This window comes from Dermacentor variabilis, chromosome 1, assembly GCF_050947875.1.
Source record: "Dermacentor variabilis isolate Ectoservices chromosome 1, ASM5094787v1, whole genome shotgun sequence".
Classification (NCBI taxonomy): domain Eukaryota; kingdom Metazoa; phylum Arthropoda; class Arachnida; order Ixodida; family Ixodidae; genus Dermacentor; species Dermacentor variabilis.
Window position 1 is genome coordinate 286,064,986 of NC_134568.1, and position 27,780 is coordinate 286,092,765.

The 27,780-nt window shown below is 47.7% G+C and overlaps 1 protein-coding gene across 6 annotated transcripts in view; it reads right to left on the reverse strand.

Annotated features, from left to right (window-relative positions):
• The window catches only part of Pde1c (Phosphodiesterase 1c), a 658,667-nt gene that overhangs the window by 178,243 nt on the left and 452,644 nt on the right, over window positions 1-27,780 (reverse strand). For 4 of the 6 annotated variants that reach the window (XM_075677482.1, XM_075677476.1, XM_075677471.1 and 1 more), the window contains exon 2: window positions 23,961-24,209. The exons of the other annotated variants lie outside the window; for them this stretch is intronic. In XM_075677482.1, coding sequence (XP_075533597.1) covers window positions 23,961-24,132 — 172 coding nt within the window. In that variant the 5' untranslated portion in view covers window positions 24,133-24,209. The remainder of the gene's footprint in view (window positions 1-23,960; window positions 24,210-27,780) is intronic. 6 annotated transcript variants of the gene reach the window in all.

The window sequence follows — 27,780 nt, forward strand, 5'->3', positions numbered from 1 at the left end:
CTCGTCTTTTCCCATCTCACTCGGTCTCTCTTGTGAACGTCCCAGAGCAGTGTCATTTATTGAAACATTTTATCTGGCTACAAACCGCCTTGAGCTTGAAAGAATGAGTGACACTGGCTCGCAGCATGCATATGTAAAGCCAGAAAATAGAGCGCAATGCTCTCCAGCTTGCGCTAAAGGCTGCCGGCTCGTCGGTCGAACGCGGCGGCCGTGACATCCTATACCTTCTGACTTGCAAACCGAGAAACAACCTGGCATGAGCTCGTAAGACGCTGTGAGTGTAGCCTTCCGCTCGAAAATACACCCGCTCCGCTCGTAGGTGAGGCACTCAGGCATGAAAGGAAGCCGCGCGTCTTTCCCGCCTTCGATAATCGTCCATCGCTGTAGCATGATCTTTGCGCGGTTAGCTCCGCTGATAACGCGGCTGGGGTACAGCGCCGGCCGTCAGGACAGGCTCTTTGACGGTCCCGCACTGCCTCACCGCCATGTTTGGTGACGGAATTCGTTAAACCACATTATCTGACTCAATATAGAAGATCGTATGCCAGCGAGTGTGCAAACTGAATATGCGAGTGTGAGTAAAAAATATCCGCACGCCTGTTCTGTAAAAAGTGCTTCTCAAAGCTTTTCGTTCGCTTGCCATTGCTCGGCCGTCCCCGCTAATAGTATGTCCAGCATCAGGATTGGCTGGCATTTTTTCTTACGAGGAATTTTAGCATAAGAACGTTTTGTGAATACAAGTACTAGCGTGTAATTCACAAAGCTTTTCATTCGTGAGAACGAGACGCGAGCATAAACAAACCGCGTACACTATAGAGTTGTAGTGGGCGGCGCTGTTAAGTCTATCATGAAGACCTAGCAGACTACAAGAACGTGAGTCGCGCGAATAAAGCTTTCTGCGCAAAATTTCATTGGGGACACTGGCCTAGAGCGTTTAGTTCTGACAGTGGGCGATTGTCTCTTTTTTTTCTTTCTTTCATGGTATTTATTACACTAGCAACAACCCGATATTCACCAGTTGTGCATAGTCAGAGAATAGAGCGCACAATGATAGTCACTCAGAGAAAAGGCATCGTTCATACTGTGGGTAGAAATGTGGTTTCACTTTAGAAGGGTGGTAAGGATAGGCACCTCACCAAAATGGGGTACCATTCCGGCTGGGTATCAAGTCCATCATAAACCTGCTTTAGGTGTAGTGTCATTTGGATGAAATTCACCCTTGTAGGTACAACCGTTTCGGCGTTTCGGTCCATCATTCGCGTTTTCCACAAACTGTGCATTTCGATGAGAAAAAACATATCGAAATGCGCACTATTATCAGCGGTCGGCAGCAGGTATCGCAGTATGAGCGTTGATGTCAAAGTCTTTTTTTAAAGTCCGTTGGAGGACATCCCAAAATAGTATGGCGTCGGTGCAGCTAATAAAACAATGTTCAATCGTCTCTGGCATGTCACAAAGGCGACAGTTAACAGAAGAGACAAAGATACCCTTTTTCTGTAGTCATGTTTTAACCGGTATGGTTTCACTATGAAGTTTATAAAAGAAAGTTTGCAGCAAGGGGATATATACATTTTACGAACTCGCTTTAGAAATCGTGACCTGGCCATTGAATGTATAGCGATCGGTAAAACGGAGGTGGAAAAATCATGGACAATAGATCTTTGTATAACGTTTTACGCGACACAGAGTACAAGTATTCAGTGGAAAACCGAATTTTCAGGAAACGAACCGCCAAGTAAACTTCTTGCATGAACCCCAACAAGCATAAATACGAAGAAAAATTCGAAGAAACGATTAAATCAGGTAACGCATTAAGAAGTGTGACTTGCATGAATGACCGAATTATAGGATGCGATGTCTCTTTGGTCCATCACTTGCCGCTCGGCACTACAGCGCGGGTAGCCACGATAATGTGTGTGAGCATCTCATCACAGGTGTGTGTCACACGTAAGGTTGTTAGACATACCTATAAGAAAAGCATGGGAGTTTCTAAATGCGACGCCTAGCCACAAGCGGGACAACATGGTCTGTTGACGTCGTGTTAACCCAGGTAGTAGATGTATCTGTATATCTGGAGACAAGGAACGTAAACGACACATTTTTCTTTTTACCCATTCCCCCGTGTAGGGTAGCCAACCGGAACTACCTCTGGTTAGCCTCCCTGCCTTTCTATGCATCCTTATCTCTCTCGTTTCATTCGTAACTGCTCTTTAATATAGGCTCGCCGCCTTCGTTATAATAATATGTCTTATAATCATTTTGTAACTCGTTGGAGCCCTGCAAAGCACTCTCTCGCGTATGGCGAAATCTCCAGAGCTTTCGCTCTTCTCCTCAGCAACGCCACCCCTTTAAAGCACTGGCTCTCCACCAAGGCTGTCGAAAAGCGGATGTTGGAGAATATTTTTGTGAGGTAATAGCAGGTGACAGAGTGCTACTAAAAGATCTTGAATTGTACGAAGTTCCCTTCATGCAAGTGTCCACAATGGACGAACCTTTCTCCATGGAAGAACTGGAGGCTGCTCTAGCCATTTGCAAGTGTTCCTCTTCGCCCGGACCCGACAATATAACGTACGCTGCTCTACGCCACCATGACCATGAAGCACGAGAGATCCTGCTGCCTCATCTCAACGTTTTATGGAGTGACGGTGTAGTTGCCTCTGAGTGGAAACGTAGCCGTCTTGTCCCAATCCTGAAGCAAAGAAAGTATCTCCTTGAACTAACATCATATCGGTCTATTGCCAGCTGTGTTGCTCTCGCCAGCTGAGGAACGCGCCTCGAGTGGTTTTCTTGAACATTACAATGTTTATCCAGACGGGATGACACGTTTTCGATGTGGTCGTTTGTCGGTCGACAACGTCATTGATCTTATGTTTTCGATTCAACAATGGAAATTATCAAAACGCCTCTCTGTAGCGCTATTTTTAGATGTCAGAGGCGATTACTACAATGTTTCTCATGAAGCTATCCTTGACGCGCTCGTATCTGCAGAAGTCGGAGGGTGCACTTTTCGGTGGATGCGTAGCTAACTGACCCGAAGGAGTTTCTTTATATTCGCCGAGGATGGCCAAACAACCGACCACTACACAAGTAGTGTAGTTCTACAAGGCGGGGTATTGAGCCCAGTTTTGTTCAACCAAGCTCTAATTGGATTGGCGGAATCCCTGTCACAGTAGGTCAGCCTGTCAATTTACGCAGACGACATTTACATCTGGACTTCAGGAGTAACTCGCCTGCAGGTTCGTGCAAGATTACAAAAGTTGAACGGCTGGCATCTGCTTATCTTCAGAGACAAGGCCTCAGAATTTCAACAGAAAAGTGCGCATCAGTCGCCTTCACGCGAAAATCGATGACTGGATACCCGGTGTCTATTAATGGTCAGCCTATCTTCTACAAGAGAACCCATCGATTTTTAGGGATCACTGTCGATCGCGACCTCTCCTGGAGCCTCCATGTATCCTACCTAAGGAAGAGGCTCCTCTCGATAAGTCACCTTTTCAATATCATTGCTGGAAAAGCATGGAGACCGTCGGTGCGTTCTATGCTTCAACTGTATAAAACGCTCTTTATGGCTTTCTTGCATTACAGCACTCTGGTGTTGTCAAGTACAAGGAGGACAAATATCGGAGTGCTTGAGACCATGCAAGCTAGCTCAAGCGTTTAGAACATGTCTGGGTCTACCGCGATGCGCTTCAACAGCCGCAACCATTGCCATAGCCAGAGAAAATCCCATCTGTACGTATGTCGCCAAAGACACCCTTAGAAATCATCTTCGACACATTTCCCGACTCCAGTCTCAATGCCTTGTTTCTTTCTCGGAAAGTAGACCATAGGCCACTTTATCGGGCATTGTAGCCTCCTATTGATCCTCTCTTCGACCCGATTTCATGCCTGCCGCAAGATCACCTTGTCCTTTATGGTGTCCCCGGCAGTCACAAGTGCTGCTTTACATTCCAGGAGTTGGAAAGAAGTCCGACTTGCCAAGTTGTGCCCTGAATCAAGCCGCTCTACATCTACTGCATGATTCATGCTCCAATCGAGTTCACGTTTATACAGATGGCTTGTCCACTCTAACCTGCTCTACTGGTGCGGTAGTCATTCCGTCGATGTCAATCTGCAAGAAGTTCAAGATCAGCCACGTCGCAACATCGACAAGACCAGAAATTCTCGCCCTCCGTAGCGCAGTGCGTTATGCGCCACAACAGTCACCAAATCACTGGGCTATATTCTGTGACTCAAAGGCAGCCCTGCAATCACTCTTATCAGGTCTGCGCCGCAGCTCACATGAAGAATTGGTAGCAGAGATATGATTACACTACCATCAAGCGGTGGACAGTGGCCACGACATCTTATTTCAGTTGCTACCTGGGCACTGCAACATTACTGGCAATGAAAGTGCCGACAAAGCTGCCTGTGAGGCACATGATGTATGTGAAAGCACCTCGAAACCATTGTCGAGAACGGATGCAGCGCCCATATTATTACTGTAAGAAAATGGAACACACCGGAGTTTCACCGGCCGGTGCCTATATGCCATCGACCCGCATATGATATTGCAACTTTTACCTGGTTGTAACAGACGGGAAAAAACGCTACTGTGCAGCTTGCGAGTAGGTGTTTCTTTCACAAACGCCTACTAATTCCTAATTGGAATCGCTGACAGTCCTAATTGGAGCAGATATGGTGTTCAGGAAATGACCAAACATACGAAGATGAAAGGAGTGGCATTCGGACAGTTTTGGGGCACTTATACGACAGGTCCTTCACAGAGGAGAAGATCTTGGGCCCGTGGCCTCGTGCGTCTGCTATGTGCAAGGCCACAAAGGCGCAGGTGCGTTTCTTGAAATGCACCAGCCTGTATGACCGCCTGTGACTGACTCAGTGGTGCAGGCTTGTGCGCGTAACAGTGGAGACTGTGACCTTCTTTCTTTCTTCTCCTCTTTCAGTTCCCTTTCCCGCTTCCCCAGCGCAGGCCAGCCTGCCGGCCTCAGCTTTGTTAACCTCCCTGCATTGCCCTTATGACTTCTCGCTCTCTCTCTCTCCGATAACCCCATTGGTTGGCAGCTGCTCTTAAGAGCAGTTTTAGCGTAAGAAGTTTTCTAAGAATACAGAACCCGTTCACTCTACTGCCTCATCAGCGCGCTTTCCATGTGACGTCACTATCTCTGCAATGACTGTTGTATAAGTTTGGGCGTGGTTATTTGCCAGTGCCCACCGTACAGTGTGCAGAGACAATCACTTTCCGTCGAGCTTAACCAGTTGGGCGACCAGCCTCTGTTGGAACATTTTTAAAACATCGACTCGACTGAACATCGCACCGGCATCGACCGGCCTGCGTAGACGCCGGTGATTGCAACGCCTTTTTTGTTCATTGTTTTTCTTATCTTCTTATGTTCGTTTTTTTGTTCTCGCTCGTTGTCCTCTTTACAACCCGTTATATCCCCCAACCCAGTGCAGGGTAAGGGTAGCAGACCAAAAACTCGCCTCTCGTTAACCTGCATATATATATATATATATATATATATATATATATATATATATATATATATATATATATATATATATATATATATATATATATATATATATATATATATATATATACCGCCGTGTTAAACGGTGGCGCAAACAAAGACTGGCTGCAGTGGAAGAAAAGAAAATACCCCAACAACATGAACGACAGCTGCGGTTAAAATAAAACTGTGGCGGCCCACTTGAATGCACAAAAGAGTAATGCACAGTGACTCGTTTTCTGTTATATGAAGGCAGCGGAGTATTCTTGTAGAATATGCTGCACAGCTAAAGATTGTGCAAATTGATGCGATGGCAACAATCTGAAGCCCCCTGTGCCTCAGGGCTGAGCGAGCACCAGCGAGTTCGCTGTAATTTTGTCCTAAAAAGCTTTGCTGGCGTTATATTCACGCTTGAATCAAGCCAGTGCCAAAGTTGAAAAAAGAAAACACAAGAAACGCGCCTTCTGAAATTCACTGGATGTGCCTTCTTTGTCAACAATTCAGCCTACCATTGTGTACGTCACTATCTCGCCTTCAGATCACAGAAAACGAATCACTGCGCACTGTTCCTTGGCGCAGACAAGTGGAACAGCCTGGGCACTTGAGCCAGGTTTTGTGCAAAGAAACGTTTGTCTTCTCTTGTTCACCTGCCTTGCTCCCCCCCCCTTTTTTTTTATCGCGAGAACTCTAGCCATCCTAAGGAATCAAATGAATCCACAACACTCACCCGAGTGACCTACAAATATTATATTCATAGCATTACAACGAATGACTAGTATATCTGCTTAAGTATAGATGCATATCAAGCAAACCTAGGACGACATGGTCTCCCTGCTGTTCGCGAGAGGACAGGTTTGCACTACCTCCGGTAAAACGTTTCGGAGTGCGCGAACCAAACACATAACCACGAAACAGACCAAATTCATTTGCTTCTTTTATTATGACGAACCTGGTCGGAGGAAAGAACGCCGCAAAGGAAGGAGCATGCACTATCAACACGGACTCGCAAGTTATTCATGACCTGTCGGGAACGCGCGTGCTAAAGCCTGAAAGGTCGCTGACCCCTGGTGCGGGCCCCGACACAGCCGGATTACGCGGAGAGCAGCTGGAGTCTCGGCACGACACCGTGTTTCTATTTGTTTTTCGAAAACATAGAAGAAAAGCGGTTATTTAATCTTCATTAGTGTTCTTTATTGCGCGGCTTAAAGTAAAATGGCAGGCATGCGAGAAGCAAGATTCATTGCAACCTCGTGGCGGCAGTAATTTGGGACGCGCGTGAAAGACTGACCAGACAGAGAAAAAGAGGAGGCCAGGGCGACCGGATTAGCAATTTCTTCAGTGCCGCACCGCTGCGTACGAAACCTGGGCAACGCAGAGTTAATCGAAAGACGAGAGTATTTGACCGGAAAAGATCGTTTCGTTTTTATTCTGTTGGAATCGAGCTAATAAAGCGCTATATTTAGCCGAGTCAGAGCTTCAGTTTTCGAGTCTAGAATTAAAAAAGAAGACAAAAAAAAGGTTAGAGGGAACTGCTAAGTCACCTCTTGTCCTTCTAACACAGTACGAAGCAGATTTGTTTTGTTAAATTAGTAGTAAAGGTGACACAGTATACAATAAACTTGTAAAGAAGAAACGATAAGTGTAAGGTAGCTTTTATAAAGTAACGAACAAAATGAAAGGAGGCAGGGTAGGAAGCTTAAGTGGACCTTGGTCGTTATATTTAAATTAACGATTCTTCTCGGCCGATTGTATTTCATTCTTGTGATTCAACGCTTCGTACAGGCCGGTCGGTGCTGTAGGTGATATTGGTAGGGCGTCGCTAGGGCAAATGAGGGAACGCAAAAATAAATAGAACCATTAGGTTATTCGATCCCCGAGTACAGGTGAGTGAACTGGACATTGAGAAGGAGACAGGGATTACAAAAAAGATAGAACAAATTGGAAAGGACAGATAAAATCCAGGCGTAAGTGGGCAGAGAGATGCCAGGAGGGGCAAGGAGGTTAACCAGACGCACGTACCCCCATTCGCTACCCTGCACTGAAAGAACATATAGGCAAAAAAAAATACCTGAAAAAGCTGTAACATCACGAACAGTAAACACACTTAACTGCATTTTAATACTATTTCTCAATTTAAAATTGTCCGCATGACGCACACTTGCGTCACTTTCCTCGTTAATAATTTTGATCCTGTAAAGCGTGCTTTGTCAGTCGCTGTAAAGCTACCAGGTGAAGTTTCAGAAAAAAAAAAGAAGACACAGTGAGGCGCAAGGAAGCGGTACGGAGCTGGAAGCTGGCTATATTTCTTATCGCTCTTGATCATTCCATTCATACGTCTATACAGAAAACAGAGGCATCTGCAGTAATAGAGTTATCCGAAATTTTAAAGCAGTATGCCTGGCATTCGCAGAAATGGGTGCCTCAGAATACGTCGGCTTGATGAAGTTCTGAAGGAGTTCTGCGAATGAACACACACCTGCAGACTTCCAGCGCAAGGGCGAAACAGTTGAGTTACCACTTGTTGCCAGTTATACGCAAACTTTAAAAGAAATTTCAAGCAAGAATATTACAGTGAAAATATTGCAAAAAGCAAGGTGAACTTTAGGATTCAACATCATGGTGCTTGTTGCGGAAACTTGAGCGCCAGTTTCACAGTTTTGTACAAGCGTACAAAGCGTGTTTACAGAAGAAAAGTTCATGTAGGATTTCTTCACGTTAGCTGCAGAGCTAGAAATGAGACGCGCATAAGTTGTACTCAATATCTTGCTCTTGACTTCATATCGCAACCACCCGTATACGGGGTGGGGTGTCCCGACGATGATACACCAAGATTTAAAAAGAAGCGAATGCCACGTAGCTGGATAGAACCAAGGTAATGCTGTTATCCGTCGCTTGGAGATACGCAGACTTCTTTTTGCATTCCGCCTACTTACATAATTAGTCTTAATAATTAACTTGTCAAATATTATAATTATATACAAAGTGTCAATGAGAAAATTGTAGAGCAACATGAAAAATTCCCGATACAACTTTATGGAGGTTACGTGCTACAATACGTGCTACATAAAAGTGTTTTTCTTTTAGCGTGAAAGAAGCCTACGAATATACGCAAAGTGCCTCGAGCGGCCAGTCGCGCGGCAATTTTGCTTGTATTTGCCGGCTTCTTTCGCGCTCGGAAAAACACATTTATGTAGCACATATTGAGCAACAGAAAGCTGTATCGGGAGTTTTTCATGTTGCTCTACAATTCTCTCATTGGCACTTTTAATATAACTATAATGTTTGAGAAGTTGAATAATTGATTAAGACTAATTATGTAATTTGACGGAATGCAAAAAATTATCGCCACATAAGCAGCGATAAACAACATTACCTTGGTTCTGTCCAGCTACGTGGCATTTGCATACCTTTAAATCTTGGTGTATCATCGTTGGGACACCCTGTGGATATACGAGTACTTGAATCAAATGGCCTCGTTTCACTTAAAAATGGCGCAACACGAAGTCTTGCTCTAAAATTCATATTGGCACATATCAAATTTTTACGTAGCGTTAGGAATGGCCTGCCAAGGTGGCAACATGCAAGTTTTCGCAGCCAGCTGCAGCTGCGAGCGTGGCGAGCTTCCCCGAAGATACCATGGAAGCCTTCAACACTTGCCGCGGTGACTCGTTTCGTAGGGGCCGCGAGGTGCCGCGTCAACAACCCCTGGGCGCCGCATGACTAAACGCGATCAGCTATTGTTAGTGAAATCGCCTTCACGGTTCGACTGAAGCAGGGGGATTTCCTGGAAGGAGATGCCTTGCGGTGCCTTTTCACTGGCCTTTGAAGACGTCAGACGATGGGCAGCGGTGGAGGCCACTGTGCGAGGTCCGCTCTGGAAGTTAGAGGCGCCGGCTGGGGTCTGGCGTGACCCCAGCCGGCGGGGACGCAGGACAATGGACAACACGACGGCCGTGTTGCGAAGGTCAGCTCCGAGTGCAGTGAAAGTGCGTACGTGTGTGTGTAAACCGTCCCGCAGAGAGGTGGCTTGTTTACGATGTCGTCGAACGTTTTGCCTCACCTAGGGATCTAGGGAACACGAAGGGGTTATAAGCGGCTGTTGTCGGCTGCTAGTGTGTGCTCGTCGTCGTGCTCTGTGCTCGTAAGCTGTGTGCTGTATGTTCGTCTTGCGGGCTCCATTTTGGAGTCACGCTAGACTGTGTAAATGTATCTCTTGTTTAAAATTTAAATACTGTAAATAAACCCTGTTCACCTAGTTCCTCCCAAGTTCCTCTCTACGACCTTCAACCCTTACACATGGTGCCAGCGGCGAGATCGTCGACAACTACTACAGTAGGTAAATTAGTGCTGTTTTATTTTTGCAAAATAGCTCTGTTTCACCAAACGCCCCAACTTAGTACACTGCTTCACTTATTAGTGGTAGACATGGTGCAAGTGGTAGAACAAACATTGCTGGTGTGAGGCAGGCTTTTTATCGAAAAAATGTGACCATAGAGACCTGTTTCTTTTTGCTTCATTTTTTAAAGCCGAAAGTTATTACATCATCGGAGCACTGACCTCTCGGAATGTTTCTGTTTGCCTGACAGGTAAGGAGGCCCACATGCACGACTTTTTTTTTTAGCATGAGTCGATGAGTTGATGCCATGAGCCGAATTATAGGTTCACTTCAATGCCACTTGCAAGAGTTTTCTTTGCTATCATCTGAGGTTTATTCAACCAGAGATGCTGGTGAAGCTGCTTATGAAGCGAATATAACCTAAAGTAGCCACGAGCTGTAAATAAAAAGAAAATCTTTATTCAGAATATTTATGAAAGAGGTTGTATTCCTACCTGATGATATCGCCAGCCATTGTGCAATCCGGCTGCAGTGAATGTAGAAATGGAAAATTCGAAACACGGTGAGGACAAGCGACGAAAGAAATAGAAAAGAACGAAGCCAAGGGTGGCACCCGATGTGCTCATGGACTAGGAGCAATATGGTCACGCAAAAAAGGCAGGTGGTCGCCGACATGAACGTTTCATCCAGCACCTTATGCGTAATGTATAGAGCAACGAACTCTGGGGTCCTCAATATTACGACACAAGAAATATATACAGAACTGAGGTCACGAGCATTGTACATGCCGCAGCTAGTAAACTGTGTACGAGCGTTTGCGTTTCGGATGCTTCTACATCGAGCAGCTGCATTCGGTAGTCCCAAGGCTGGGTTGGTTTCGTTTCCGCTATTAGTTCCCTGCATGCCGTTCATCCCGTTAAATCATAGGTCGCCTTCTGCGCCATCAGCCGTAGGCCAACGCGAAGGCTTCGACGCACTGGACCAAGCAGTAGATGCGGCGATGCCGTTACAGCAAATGGGGCGATCGGGCCCTGACGGCGACGCAATAAACTTTGATGATCGAAGGCAGCCGCGAAATGACTGGGCGTCGACCGTTTGATACCTGCCGTGCCTAGCAACGGCTCGTGACGCAAGCGTCCCAGGCGACGACATGCTGATTGCAGAGGCATCTTGTATCGCTTCCTCTCCGCGCTTGTAGCACCATTCTCACTCCCCGACTGCCTCGTTTTTCGCCATTTTTCTTTAGTGTCACATCGCGTGGAAAGATCATGTTGGCTCTGTCGAGAGTCAACATTGCAGTTGCAATGATTGCAGTTTGCTGCTCTCGACAGAGCAACAAACGCTCCACCCGAGTCACGGCGCTCGCTTTCAGGGGCCTCAATAAAGCATGCTAGACATCGGAAGCTTCTCGCGCGCAACAACAGAAAGAACCTAAATGGAGGAAAGAAGTCGGCGTTTCGCCGGCTCCGCAATAACCGCGTAGAGCGCGAACCATCACCAGCGGCAAGTGTGAGACACTACAGAGGTCCTCATGAATCCATGTTTCCTAGCAGGAAACGCATGCACCACGCACTCGAGGCGGCGGGAAAGATGTCGAACCACATTCGGATGCTGCTCGCTCCAAGTCAACAGCAAGTACATACATGTGCGCCTTGTGCCTACAGCTCATAGCGAAACGAAAGAAATACGAAAGAATAGGACGTGCCCATTTCGGCGTTATTCGTACACGGCATCACGTGCGTTGCGCGCTGCAGCTTTGCCGAGCTAGCTTCTAAATAAAAAAAATAAAAGAAGCTAACAAGCAAAAAATCGGTTGTATGCGCAGTAGGAAGACATTTGCGCAGTTTCACCAGCCACACGCCGCAAAATTTCCACTCTCCTCGCGCCAACGTTCGACTTGTGGCTAAGTAAGGCATCACATCTTTCTTTTCTTTTTTATTTGACTTACGAGGCTTTGTAGAAAAGAAAAAAAAAAGAAATAAAACCTAGGCTCGGGGAACGTGCCCCGCGAAAACGGCTTTCACTCGAGCAGGTCCATTTCGCCAAGCGAGGAAGAAGCCAGCGACGTTCAGCGCCACGCTAGAAATTCCGACCGAAAAAAAAAAAAAAACCCACGAGCTTGATCAGCGCTTGTTTTATTGAACAATAAAATGACGCAGCGCAGCCATTACACGCTCTGTCGCCTTCGAGCATCGGGCTCTTCAATCGAGGAAAATATATATGGCGGGCCAAATTGATAGTGACATGAAAAAAAGGACAAAAGTACGAACCAGGTTCTGAAATTATGCGACATTGCAAAGTGTAAAAAAAAAAAAAAGGTGGGCAGAGAAGCAGACAAAAAAAAGAAAGAAAGAATGTTGAGAATGACAGATAATGTACCTAACAGCTGATGCCACACATAGCGAATTGCGTTTTCCGGCAAAAAGACACGCAAAAACCTGCCTTCATGACTCAACGCGTTAGTTTTGTTTTCACGAGCTGGTTATAGAATTAATGAAACTTTGAACTGCTCTGCCCCGAAGCGTCTATCCATTACAACACTAAGATGTGGAAATTCTCAAGTTCCGCTTCAGCTGCTGCTGCTGCTTTTCTTCGCTTTCTGCCCAACTACTAAGACAGGCCTGATCTTAGGAAACTGCAGTTCCGCGCTGAGGTCAGGTTCAAACATGGAATTGTAGAAGATGTTGCGGGCGGATACAGCTAGGTTTTCTTTTCTTTGAAGTACTGAAGGATAATTATCAGAGTCGAAGAAGGGAAACTCATACACATACCAAATGGCAGCTATGAACACTGCTTAGAAATATTAGAATTTTGCATATCTATTACGCAATAATACTACTATTGAAAACTGTACATTAAAATCTCAGAGGGCTGCGTGTTGCAAATCTCGGGACGCACCATAAACGTAGATCTACGGGATGTTCTCACACACCGGTAGATAACGGTATCTTATGCTGACACGAATTTCAACAAATTAAAGACAGAAAATAGCTAGAAGTTGTTGACAACTTTGGAACCTCTTCTGCGTTGTTTTCTGAATAAACGATGAAAAACTGAATTAATTAATTAAATAATTAATTATTTATATAATTAATTATTTATTAATGCACTTGACCACCCTTTTATGGCTACTGTGATGCCTTCCTACTCATACTTGCCATACTACATGCGTGTAATTCGCCTACCAACTTTAGGCGCAACGAAAGCGGGAAATATTTCGCTGCCTCTTGAATGGAGCAGTGTTGTGAGAAACGGAGAGGACACGTGGATGGAAGGCCAGGATTCGGGTCTAAATGCCAAGAAAGGCACAGAGGCGTTTCAAATAAGCATTCGTGATCACAACTGTGCGCTTCTTGGACGAGCGAGCTAAGCAAGAAGCGGATTATTCGTACTCGCATGTCTTCTCATTCAGTTCCAGCGCGAAGTGGGTTCTTAGTTGTCTATTTAATGATTCTCTCACTCAAAGAAGTATCCCCGATGCATTTGTTCTCATGCAGGAATTATGCTACTGTAATTAATGAATTGCGCAGTGTTCAAAACAGTCGCGCTAAAGAAGAATGGAGGGGGGGTGCAGAATTTATTTGCGTGTGGATTGGGCACCAGAAAGCACGCTGTTACTTTCATGCGGTTCACGTGCTTGACAGCCCGTTACAACAGGTGACACGGCCACCTGAAGTGGCATTCGCTGTCTCGCCGTGGCCGTAGCCCCGTAATGATCCACATCATGTGGTCATGCTAATGATAAATAAACAAATTAATAAATACATAAATAAATCTCGTACTTTTCGATTCTCTGTAATACACATTTCTGCACCAGCTCAGGCTCACCCGGTAGCCCGTATCAGGCTTGGCCCGCGCGCCCGTTAGCATTCACCGTTGCCGAGAGAAACTTCAGTCGTACCCAACGGCGAGCGGCACCATTCGCGGTAGTTTTGAATGGGAGGAAGTCACAATTATTTATCTCTGTATAGTCGAGATAAAAAATCAGAGGACACTTGAGCACTTCTTATGAGATGCGAATGCGAAAGCATTAATGTCCACTTGAGTGGCGCTGAGCGGTCTTTTGAGTTATGAACTCCTCGAGTTCATAACTCGAAAGAGGCTTGACCAGCCGGGCGCGTTTTCATATGGCCTTACCGAGGCGCAGTTAGAACGCAAGCGAAAGCTTGGGCAGACAAGGAACGTGCGTATAACACAGGCTTCCGAGAGCGAGGGTGACGTGGCGTCACGGTGATGCCATCTCCCCTCACGCAACATCTGGCCCGCCAAAGCATCAGCAGCTAGGCCCTTTCGCCCGCTCTGCTCCGTCGAGGCGCGCACGTGACGCGGTGTTGCAGCCAACGGGAATCTAGGTGCCGTTTTTAACTTTACTAACCGCGTCGAGCCGAGTTTCGCCGTCGCCAGCAATTTGACCTTCATTTGACCGCAGCTGGCGTCGTAGCCTTGGCAAGGCATCCCCTGACTCGCCGCGCCGAGCTCCGCCGCCGCCGCCGGCTTGGCGCATGCGCTATTCGCAGCTGCGTCGGCGCCTGACCACGTGACTCGCCGCGCGCCTGGCTAAGAGGAGCGCCGCGCTCGCCTAGTCATTGCGAGCTTGGCTATGGATGAGAGCGAGGCCGGGCCGTCTTCGCTGAGCATTGCGTGGGAGCGGGAGGCTTTGAGCCGTCGTCGCCAAGCGGCGCCTGACCACCCCGTGGATATCGCCCGGCGAGCTGCTTCACTGGAGAGGGTCCGGAATGCAACAGGCTTCGCACCGTCAAGATCAATGCAGCGACCCGCGTTCGCGCCCTGTCCGTTTGTGCTTCAATGCTGCGCATGTTCGCGGCGTCTCTTTGCATGTCTAGCACTTGTCCTTTCCCTGTGTCACAACAGCCGTCGCACCGTCGAACGATGCGTGTCTACCCAAACCTCATCACAGTCATGTCTAGCATGTCTAGCATCACAATCATGTCTAGGCACAGCCGTAATACCTGACTTAACGATGATCGTACACCTAAGTATAATAATCACAGCTTAACCAAAGGTTAACCAAGTGAAAAACCAGGCTAAACCAAGCTTTCGCTTTGGGGTAGCTGAGCTAAGCCACAGCCAATTTTTTCGCTTGTCCAGACGACAGACGTCGGCTTTTTCGCTCAATGGACCACTGATGCTTTCGCATCAATAATGCATTTTCTTCGGCGGCGATTTACTAGCGGCTGCAGCTGACATAGGTAACTGTCTGGTTATCGTTGATTAACAAATTTTGCCAGGATTTATTAATAAACACTATAATTAATTACCTTAGAGAACAAGTTGCAACTGTGGAATCGAAGCTTTTCAGAGCTCACGGCACTTGCATTTGGCAGGACTTCTGAGAATAGCAATGCTTTCAAAACATCCTTACTCAAGATTCCCAAGAAATGCCCATTGCCGCTGGCGAGCTAGCACATAGTGATTGTGCTGATGCTGTAGTGCAGTGAAACCTAACGGAGGTTTTAATAGGACCCGCCCGACATTCATACATCAAAGTGAGCAGAGTAGAACGCGGGCACAGCAGGACACGGGCAGACAAGACAAGGAGAGCCAGCGCATCTTGCCTTTTGTGTGCCACTGTTCCGTTGAACCATCCGTGCCGCTGCGTTTTGAGTGACGTCACAAAATTACTGCCGTGTATGCCAAAGCTCAGTGAGATTTCAGACATGTCCTATAATGCCAAAGCCCGAGTTCATTCACGACTTTGTATCCTCCAAATACACCCAATATGCACCAATTGGATTGCGATATCAGAGTGCCGTTGTGACTTACAAATATAATTTTTGTAACGAAGAAGAACCGCTGGTTAGTCAGGCGCATCTACAGCCTGTTGTATACGACGAAGTGCCGGTCAGTTAGGCACATCACCAGCGCTTGACGCGCGGGGCCAGTTCTGACTGCCCGCAGGGTTTTGATTGCCGCACCGAGTTCGACCTCTCGCTCCTTGCGTACCTTTTCAATAAACACCTTGACATTTTAAGTTTTTTTTTATCTTCTGTAACTTGCCAGAGTCAGTGGAAAGCTTACGCCGAAGCACAAATTCGGGCCAGGCTTCCTCAGTATAGCCGGTACTATATAGCTAACGCAGCCGCAAGGATACTGTTGCCGTAAATCAGTTCGTAGTCCTCAAAACTTCCTGCCGCGTTAAAGAAACTAAACTAAAGAGGCGAACAGTGGTACCATGGTCGCATATATCAGAGGCGTGATGAAAGACCAAGTGGCGCTAAAAGACGCCGCGCGGGGCTTATCGCTGGCGTTGGTCAACCGCAGAGTCGTTTACGGACAACGCGGGTGGCCACGAAGACTGCGCAATTACAGCAGCTGCGAACGGCGATCCGTGACCTTTCCTGGGATTAAGATCAATTTCGACCGCTCGCGTGACAGACGGCCCCGTTGCGCAAGAGGGCGTAGCTCATGAATCGGAATACACGCACAGAGAAAAGAATGAGTGAGGGAGCAAGAGAGAGAGGGCTGCGTACAAAGAAAGGAAAAGTACCAACAAGTAGCAGTGTGCGTTAACACTGCGTCACCGCTGTTGCAGGTCGTTGCGAATCAATCTTTTTGTGGCCAGACGTTTTTCGGGGAACTTCGTTATATCTTCTTGCATTTTATTTGCTCTTTTGTTGCCCCAGGCAAAAAGAACAATGCAGTTTTGCTGTAGCAAAGGGCAAATGAAGCAACACGAAACTTAAGAGTTACTCATATGTGGCGACAGTAAATAATCTTTCCCGTGTAGGCGTACAGATAATCAATGATCCCGTGGCACCCGTATCTCCCGAACTCGGTAGGGGGGCCAAGTTTCACTTCAGTTAAGTGGAAGAACTGAAAGCAGGCTTATCGCAAAAGTTGACTTCTAGCGTTGGGGATATTGGCCGGAACAGAGTAAATAATTCGCCGACGGCACTGCCATAAATGACAAACGATATTGCTCGCGTATATATTGATACGGGCGCAAAATGGGACGTTGACACAGCGCGATATGGTTACCCTGCAGACGCTGATACACCAGTCGTGGGTGTCGGAGATGTATGGCGCTTTCCTGTCAGAATGTCATAAGGCCACTAGGGCAATCCTTCAACATTCACAAATCTGCATGAATTCGCCCTACAGCATGATTTTTTGCCAAGCTGTGTAGCTCTGTGCCGTATGACTCGACTTATGGGTTATTTTGCTCTCATTTGACTAAATGAACGCGCAAAACGTGCCACACAGTATGTGTGCGTGTGTTAGAAACAGACTTAATAAATTTTAATATCTCGATGGGCCGAAACTGCCTAGGTTTTTGTTCGTAGAAACTGTTTGCCGTTAGTTAGACGGGCGGACTCACGGAGGGTCTCGCCGACCGGTCGGCCGACCAACCGAAACAACTGATAAGGCGTTTGCTATAGGTGGGGTTACCTAGCAGTGTAAGCCGGCAATTGCTTCACCCGGGCGTTGATTCTTTGCCTTTGATAGTCGCCTTCGCTAAACGCATGTTTGCTATCCCACTTAGTTGGCGCATGTTTCTGTGGAGCTCTCCAGCGTACCACGACTGCTTTGTGAATACGGCAGGCAAAATACCTGCCAATCGTGATGCTGGATATATTATTATTGAAGGGTGGCCGGCCAATGGCAAGAAAAGCACTTACAAACAAAAAAAGTATTGTGAATTTGGCACCATCGTCCTTATTAAGAAAATTCTCTTACGATAGAATTGTTCGTAAGAGCAAATTTCAGCCTATCCTGACGATGTCCATATCGTTAGTGAAGGCAGCAGACCAACGGCAAAGAGCGCCTACGAAAGAAAAGCTTTGTGAATTCGGCCCCAGATACTTATCTCATCGGGTCTGGAGACGCGTGTTTAAGTCTGCATACTGAGCGCAGTTGCCTCAAAACTAGACTACCTTTCTCTTTGTTGTTTGTGCGCACAAGTAATGTATTCCCAGTAATAGAATAAATGCAACGGCTTCTTCACCGCAAGTTTCCAATTGAGCAATTCTCTAACGTTAGGCTCACACGGCACACCTGCAGCCATATTCTAATAAGACAGCGCCACTTTCTTGACCTAAGCTCCTTCAGACTTTAATGGCAGAAAATAAATGCATCAGATTAATCATCCGTCGTCAGTCCTCTTGTCAGTCAGAGTGTAGAGCAGAGGGTTAAAACACGCCAGTCTCGGTCATGTTTATTCGATATTGTAAATAAATTCTCCGTCTCGCTAGTGTAAGGGATGAAGCAGATATTGATAAATGCATCAGTTCTCTACGAGACTGTGCAGCTCATGCAGTGCAGGCAGAAATTTTCACCATGTCCCTTGCTTTACGGGCGCTTCGTAACCTCGAGGAATGCACACCGTCCCCCATGAAAAAAGAAAGAAAGAACCCCGCTCACAACATATTTTAAGAGACGAGTGGGATATTCTTAGATCACTCCAGCGCACTGCTTCTGCGCTGAGCACTGAAATGTGCTTTAACCTGACGCTTGAAAAAGACAGGTCCACTTGTCCAAATGTTAGCTCTGGCTTTCACGTTGTTCTCGTTTTGCTCATCGTCTTGAATTTCCATCTCCCGCCTTCCCCGTGTTTTCCCTTAACTTGATCCTGTAATTTGTTTCGAAATTCGAAATTCGCATATTTGTGTGCTTTATTGCATGTTTACATGCTTAGGCGCTGTGCGTGATAGCTTTTCTTTCTCTCTTTCATCTTCCATCAAGCACATTTGTAGTAAAACATATGCGGATCCCACGAGCTGCGGGAATCGATGTAAGCGAAGACTTCTGTGCTGTTTTAATTTATTGACGATAATTAGCTGTGATGTTGACGACGAATGTTTAATTTCTTCAGAGTTTAGTCCAACGCCAGCGTGGTGAGTTAATGTTAGACGCTACCTTGCGTGCACCACTCCTGTTTGTCTGCGTCGTACACAGAACACACATGGAGAGGTGTTTGCTTGAGGCGTTGTTGTGCGCCATACTTCATAACCTCCGAGAGGGTTAAGCATATTCGTTGTCTCACATGGCACATCGTATCGTTGCAGAAGTATTAAACTTTAATTGAATTATTGGGCTGTACGTGCCAAAACCACAATTGGATTATGAGGCACACCGTAGTGGCGGACCTCGGATTAATTTTTACACCGCGGTGTTCTTTAACGTGTCCCGAAATCGTGTCCCGTTTCTTTTATTTCGCCCCGTTGAAATGCGGCTGCCGCGATCGGGATCGAACCCGCGACCTCGAGCCATACCATAGCCGCAAATGTACCGCGGCGGCCACAGAAGTGTTGATTTGACGTGTGACCACTTCCGTAGATTTGCCTAGGCCCTACGGTGCGCTTTAATGCGGCTCTGCTACCGCACGCCCTGCGTAAGTAGGCCGCTTGACAAATTTGCATGGTGTATTTTCAGAAATAGCAGAAACGTACCGTACCGCACCTTGAACTCAAATTTATCCTGTTTGCCCATAGCCGCTGTCGTGTATATATAGCAGTAGCGTTGTCTTGCCTTCTCACGTCACCTTTTCCCTATCCCCCTCCCCCTCCCTTGTATGGGAACTGCGAACGAAGAGTGGCCAAGGCTGTTATTCACTCTCTTCGCGACTACGTCGGTTCTACCCATTCTCTGCCTCCTCTACCCCTCCTCTCTACCATTCTATCTAGCTTCCTTCTGGACTCGCACGTTAGTAGAAAGGTAAGCGCTGCAGTTTCTGCAGTGCTTCCGAGGGGGGGTCACGAATAATTACAGCTTACAAGAGGCTAATGTGGCGAGACGCCCAGGAAGCTCCAGAGGACATTGTGCACATTCGACACGTTGCAAAGGTCCAAACGAGTTTCTCGCGTCACCTTTCCTTTCTGCCGCGCTCCTATCGCTCTGAACCACCCCTCGACGCGGTGTGCCAGACAGCAGCAGCAGTAGTAAAGTTGAAGGAAGAGGCAAAGAAAGCTTCGCTTTAATATATAGTTAGAAGGCTAACCTCTTCCCCTCTCATACCTCCTTCCCCGGTACAGGGAAGCCAGCTGGACCTTACTTTGCTTAGCTTCCCTTTCTTTCCCGTTTTCATGCTCTGTCTCTCACTGAAATTTTGGCAGGCATTCGTTCATGCCTTGCTTGGCTTGGATGAGCAATGAGAGAAGACCCATCGTTGGTACTCGCCACGTTTCTGCACCATTAGGTGACGTCGTCAGCACGCATATGCTTGAGACCGTGCACGTGCCAGCTCGCGCGGTTTCATTGGCTCGCTGCTGTCACTCACGTTCTGACGGGCGACTCTCGTGCCCGCATGACATAGGTGCACACTATATCGCCCGTCTAATTGTCGGCCTGAAAACCATATAACTATACGCCCTGTTGCTGTTGCGCCTCTCGCAGTTTCCCCAAGAGGTTCTTGCGCATTACAGCCCACGCATTTGGTTCGGACATCGTTTCCTTTCTGAGATGCTCTTCCTGAAAGATTTAGACGAAAGGTCGACAAGAGCGGGTCCAAATCGCGGTTGATTTAGCTTTTTTTTTTCTGAGTAGAAAGCAGGGAGAAAAGAAAGAAAGAAAGAAAATGCTGCCGCAAGCTGTACGTGCGACGACTGGAACCACTTGCGTCACTGAAGCCATGCTTTAGCAGAGCTATTTCTCGAGTGCGTTTCACGCGAAGGCCCCAGGCGCTCCTGAGAAAACATAAAGAGACTATCGACTTCTTGTGCTGCACTGCGCCTCCCCAGAGAACCTTCCACGCGCCCAGCGGCGGTGCCTTGACGCAGTGACCCAGCTAGCAGCTCCAATTCCTCTCCGCTGCACTGCCCGGGCATGGCGTCGCACTGTGCGCTCGGCTGCAGAGCTTTCTGCAGCGTCTCTCTCCTCCTCTCCATCTATTCTCCATTGCGTAGTGCAGTGCGCTATACGGCTAAGCCTCTTGTTTTCTTTTTCTTTTTTTTTTTTTTGCTCGACACATTCGCTCTCCCCACGAGGACATTAGATATCCCATATTCTGGAAGGGACTCTACCGGTTCGGAGGTTTAAAATGCAGATTTCTTTTTCGCTGCCAACATGCAACAACTGTGCTACAGTTTTTTTTATAACCGAAGATAACACACAAGTTAGTATGAACTAAGAATACTGGAGTAGTGATTTCGAAGGTAATGCGTTTTTGGGTGCCCCTGCGAAGGGCAATTAACCTGCTTTTGAAGAAGGCGTTTTTTAAGTATTGCTGAACGCCTAACGGCCTTTGTGTCAAGCTTTAAAACTTACAGTTGTAAATGTCACAACGGCAGCTTCCTGACGCAACATCGCAAACAAGTACGGCCAACAAGAGACCACCCAAAGAACAAGCGCAGGTGATTCTGAAAAACAAGTCCAGAACTAATTGTGACCCCGTGCATTATATTATATGGTTTCCAGCTCACATGGGCGACAACGTGCTGCCGGGCCACCCGAACCCCAATGAAATTGCTCACCGCCGTGCGCGAGAATTAACGCGCCGCGACGGCGATGGGGCTACATTGGATCCGGAGGAGCTCGGCCACAGCGACCAGTTATTAACATTTCCCGAGATCGTCTCCCATTATAAAGAGGAACGCAGGCGCTTCCCGCCTCCGCATCCAAATCTATGCAGATCACAATCGATCACGCTTAGGATGCTTCAGACGAGGTCATATCCCTCGCGAAGTTTCTTAAGCAGGATTTATCCAGAAATTGACCGACAGTGCCCGGATTGTGGGGAGGTTAGCACTCTACCTCATATGCTCTGGCAGTGTCCTGCGTTACGGGATACGTCCCTCACCAGCGAACGGGACTGGGACGAGGCCATATCTAGCACGCAACTTAAGCTCCAGTCCATGGCCGTCCAGAGGGCCCGTGAAAGAGCGGAGAGGCTTGGCCTCCCGATTCCGACATGGGAGCAGCCAGCGGCGAGCCGGGGGCCCCAACGGGTCTCCACCGGCTAGTCCCTCAGGATCTGAATAAAAGTTCATTGTCTGTCTGTCTGTCCCTATCCTACGCTGCGTCGCACGTGTGATGGAAAGCTTGGGCACTCCCTTCCGCGTATACGTGTCTCTCACAGTGTTTCATCCTGAAATAATGAAATAAAGAGAGAACAGCACTACGCTTAACAAGAGTGTTCAGAAGCTTTTTGCAATTGTCAAATGGTCCATTCAGCAAAAAGTTAGAGGCATTTAAGCCTCCTTACGTGCATTGAATGCGAAAGCAGTATGACTCTTCAGCGCGATACTTTTCACTTAGTAATCTGCTAGAATTGGGCAAAGTCAATTTTGGGAGTGGCCAAAGTCAATACTGGGAGTTGGCAAGGTCGGTTTTGCACGTGGGTCAACTCAATTTTCAAATTTTTGGGATGTGGGCCACCCAATTTCTTTAGGGGGGAGGACAAGTCAATTTTTACAGTGGCCCCACTCAATTTTGAGCATGGGTCAAATCAATTTTCGAATTGGGCAAAGTAAATTTTTTGGGTTTGGGGCCGCGGCTAACGACCGATGCCGTGGCTGTTCTACATGGCATTTCCCAGCTTGAGCCGCAGCAGATTCAGCGCCGGTGGGTCTCTGTACCGTCGGATGTTAACGCCGGATGCCGTATTTTCCGCTTCGTGGAGCATATAATGCTTTCGCATTGAAAAGCCGGCAGCGTCTGTAGCAGCGAAACTTCTCATTGGCTGCGACGCCACGCGCCTCTCGTGCGCTCGTGACGCTGGCTCGCGCTTGCTGGCTTGGCCCTGCAAGGAGCAGAGCGGGCGAAAGGCAACACCTGCTGCCGCGGTATTGCGTGAAGGGAGAGGGCATCCCCGCGACGCCACGTCATCATCGCTCTCACTCTCCGGAAGCCTGTGTTATCCACGCGTTCCTTGGCCTCGGAAGCCCTCGCCTGCGTTCTAATTGCGCCTCGGTAAGGCCAAATGAAAACGCGCTCGCGTGCCCGCGAGGACTTCGTAACTCGAAGGATCCCTCAGCGGCGTTCAATTGGACATCAATGCTTTCGCGTTCAGCACTCATGAGAAGTGCTTAGGTGTACTCGGAGTTCTTTATTTTTTTTTTTGAAACACACTAAAGATTTGGCAGGATGGCACTGGCAGCAGCTGCGAGCAAAGAGCGCGAGCTATCGCCTGTGCATAAAATAAGGAAAAAATAAGAATAGAGAGGCGGACGTGCCTGTGAAAAGCAGCCAGCAGAAACCCTGATTTTCCGTTGCCAGCTGGTATTACTAATAGCGCAGAGTATGTGACGTAAGGCATATTCTGCACTATTAGTCAAGTCATTTCTCTATTCGCTTGTTTGATGTCGTCCAGGCAAATATCTATGCAGTGTCAGGCGAGCCACAAAACTGCAGATGTCGTGTTTCTAAGTTTGCTCTAGATGCAGTCAGCTGTAGAAGTTTTAGCGCACGCTGCTCACCCGAGGCAATTTGCTGGCCTTGGTGTTGGAGCAGGAAAAAAAAAAAGGATATCTTGAGTGTAATGATATTTCCTTCATTCCCTTCTGGCGTCAGCAAATTTTGGAGTCGCATAAAAGGAAAATTTTCAGTTCCTGAAGAGAAACATACATCGAAAAACTTTTCCTGTCTCCCATCCGCAGTTTTTCATAACCAAGTAAAAAATGTTGCCATTTCCTTTAACATTTTAGATGAACTAAACAAAACAAGGATAAAGTCACAAACAGAAAAGAAGAGCACAAAGGAGCATCAGAGGCGGTGGTTAACGTTATCTTTCGCATTTGCGTCAACTGTGATTGCACACGCATATAAGACACCCTTAACGCGCAGGGTAAACATGTCTGTGCTCTTCGAGGAAAAAGGAGTCCTTTAAGCTGGCTGGCTGACTGACGCATTTAGCTGGGCTGCTTATGAGTCATGATACAGAGGCTGAGTGCACGATGTCTCAAGAAGAGACCTTTGCTGACTCGCCCTTCTATCTGACCTCGGGTCACTGCGCGCCGTAAGTTTGTTCAACTTGTGTCGCTACATTCCTCACCGAAAGCGCTTGCTTTGGTAAGGTGCGTTTCGGGCTTGCCCTGACTTGCAGTTCGACCTGCACTTGAGCGCCGTGTGCGCGCACCGCCTGGGCCTCAAAAACGGCGTGGCCGACGGCCTGCGTTCGCCGCACCGGTTCCGGCAGGCTGAGATGGCGCTCTACTTACCGATGAGGTAGGAGTAGCCATCGAGTCGAAGCACGCACTTCTTGGTGGCCTCGGGCCGTCGGCTGTTACCGGTCATGAGCGGCACGCTGTTGGATTTCTGGAGGGCGTCTTTTCCCATGCGATTCTGGGCCAGCAGAGAGCTTTCCGGGGCGCCCGGGCCGTCTATCTGCATGGTAGGCCGGCCTAGGTGCGCGGGGTCGTCCCCGCCCTGGCCAGCCGCCGCGGGGACATCACGGGCGCGCGCTTCTCCTGCGAGCCGGCCGCGCGCGTGAGCGCCGGCAACGGGGCGCGCTCGAAGCGAGAGGCTCCTCATCGACGGCTCTGCTCTGGACGAGGCGCGCTGTAAGCCGCGTGCCTCACCCACCACCAACGCCAGGTCGGAACGCGCGACTTCGGCCGCGGGCCGCAAATCCGCGTTGAATGCCTCGGGGTATAAGAATGGGCTAGCCGGTAATCCATAATGAAAGCGACCACTGCGCAGAAACACACGAAGGACGAGTAACAGGGACCCGCACAAGAACTCGGACAGACACGAGCGCTTGTGTCTGTCCCTGTGATTCGTGCCGCGCCTGCTTGATTCTGCGTTGTAGTGGCTATTATTGACTGCCTCGCTGGGTGCAGCGACGTTGGCAAAGCCACTCGCTTCATAGGCACCAAAGCTTTGCGCAGCGCCTAAATATGAGTCAATGTGCGTGCGACGCGGACGCCGACAGAATATGGCTCCAACTCTGAAAAATAAAATAAAAAATAAAGTGATAGCGCGCGATCATGCTCCGTCAGCGAGCAATGCCGCTGGGTTTTTTTAATTTTTATACATTATATTTCCTTGAGGGTAGAGTGAGAGGGTTTACTTGGAGATGGAAACAGGGGGATTCATTACGCTCGTTTTTGGTTTATATTTTGTAATGAAGTCCCACTTCACGCTTTCATTTTCTGTCCACCTGAAAAGAACGATATGCGTAACTCCAGGTGAGAAAGAGAGAAACGAAGAGGGAAAGGTAGGGAAGTTAACCAAGGACGTGCCCGGTTGGCTGCCCTACACTTGGGGAGTGGAAAAAGGGAGAGCTAGACGAGAAGGAAAGAGAATAATAATAATAAAGAGTGCATATACTTTGTCCTATATAGGCACGCGCTTTCAACGCCACTGCGTGCATATTGAAAACGAAAGCGTCCCATTCGATATTAAAACTAAAGTCTGGATAAAACATGCTTCATAAGCCGCGATTATATATATATATATATATATATATATATATATATATATATATATATATATATATATATATATATATATATATATATATATATATATATATATATATACGCCTTTCTTCGCAGAAATAGAAATGAGGTGGGCGTCGTCTTCTTTACAGCAGACAAAGTGACACATTATTCATGGAAGATCGTTTTGTTCACTCTGCATCTCAGCAAGTTCACAGTGCAACGGGAGTAGTTCTTTGATGGAATGGAATGCGAGTGTACAATGCTATTCAATTTCTTTCTCATCATACCTGACGCAACGAAACAACCATGCGCAAAGACCCACGAACTCAGGAATGCAATAACGCCAATCAGCCACTGCCCTTCCAGCAATGTGCCACGACCACCTTGCGCCAAATGCCTCCGACTTACCACCCGAAACCCTCTCGCGTAATATCGGGAGCGATTATGACGGCACTGTATTCCGTCATCTTTTTCCTTTCGTCTTCCCAGGCAACGCCGATATATTGCAGATCGTTTTTCTTTTTTGCCTGCTTGTCGTCTGGGCATCACGGCAATGGAACAATCCACTTTTATCACTCACTCACTCACTCACTCACTCACTCACTCACTCACTCACTCACTCACTCACTCACTCACTCACTCACTCACTCACTCACTCACTCACTCACACACACTGACTCTCTCCCACGGTCAATCAGACGCTTACTGTCGCATCTTCTGCGTAAAACCTGACGTGAATTAAACAGCCCTGTTCTCCCCTCATCCCACATCTCGCAATTTCCATCCCAGGAGAAGCGGGGCGGATCTGGAGGCGCCGCACGGTGCGGCGCTCGCCTCAGCCACCGCTGCAGAACGGCTCCGCTCCTAAGCAGTACGGGACCGGCGGCGACGTGACCAGAGTCGGGGACAGACGTGACACCGGAGACCTGACATGTGATTTCGCTTAAATGGGACGCGTACGCGGATCGCCTGGCCGCCGGCGCGGTCGTTCAACTCTCGTGGGCGGCCCGGATCATGTGTACACGGGAAGCGAGGAACCCCTCCTCTCTTTTGCTGCGCGCACCTAAAAAGCACGCGCCCAAAACACACATGCACTCAAAGGCACGTGCTCGACAGGCGCCACCGCGCCAACGCGCTTAACCTCCGACCAATTACGCTTATGAGAGAGGCAGCGTCTGTTTCAGCGACGCTACGCATGCATACGCACGAAGAAAAAAAAAAAACAAAGGAAGAGAAAGAAAAAACCCAGAAGCATCAAAGGAAGTTGCGGATATTCCCTAGTCGTTTATTTTCCGCCACGAAGCGAGAGGACATATCATTTGCGCTTGTGGATGAAACGAAAATATTGAGAAACTAGAGGCCGGTGGAGTGGTGGGCGCTTTATCGTGAGCTTCGTTTACACTTCTGCTAAAGAAGTTATCATTCGTGGCCTGTCTCTATTAGGTACTAATGCCTCAATTGCCGTGCGCATTGCAATGGCATGGCGGAATAAAAACCGATTAGTTATCGTCCGTCCTGTGCAAACTCAGCTTCCTCTCGTCGACGGAGGACAAAACTGCAGTTTCAAGACATTTAACGGAACGTTATAGGTTCGGTGCACAATGTTCTCCAAACCTAAATGATCTGTAGCAATCCTCTTCGCTTTTGCGCTAGCCAGGCAACTAATTGCACACACATGTTGAAAGCAACAGCTTCTAAACAGGAGTTTTCTTCCAGGGCTGGTCAAAATGAACATAATATAACAACCAATAAAAGACAGAACCTTCTTGTTGAAAAGTCGCTTCAAGGAAAACAATCGCGATGTAATATTGCTGTCTGTCATTCGTCAGTTACAAGAAACAGTGCCATTATTTGCAGGAATGGCGGACGCCCAGGTTCATAAAAAGTTCAGCGAAGATATTTCAATGAACCCACGAACGACGCCATGAATGAAGCAGCTGGAATGATACGCAGTTCACGTCAGAGTTCTTGACTGAACAGATCTGTAGTGCCCCTAAGGTTTGACAAGGTTGTCATGGATATGTATGAGAATCGTTTTTCCTGGACATGCCCATCTAGAGCAAGCTCTACGGCATCTTCGCGGAACCAGAATTCGCCCTGACTCTAAATTCGCTGGCCTTAGAGGTTTCATGGGCCATTTCACCGATTCCGGCATTGTCAGCTGAGCCTTCTCAAGACCAGGTACGCGAGAAGGCTCACAGAAGCATACGAAACGACTTCTCCCCTTGACTCATCCCACGCACGCATGCACGCACGCACGTGCACAAGCACATACATTTGCACGCGCGCACACTAACACATACAGTGAGCGAAAAAAATAGACATACGCGACGGAAAGTTAATCGGCGGACGCTTTCTTTTTCCAGACGTCAAGTTCGAAACTTGACGTCCCGAGGCAAGAAATTCTCCATGGTGAGACAGCTTTTCTTGCAGCTAAGAAATAGAGCGATGATGAATCCAGAATATAACAGAAACTGTCTCTGTCTTGCTCCTCTTGCGCTCTTTTTACTACGAAGATCAACCAACTCGCCAAGTTTTACACTCTACTAACAGAAACAAATGTAGAGCCATGAAGACAAGGATACAACAAAGGGAA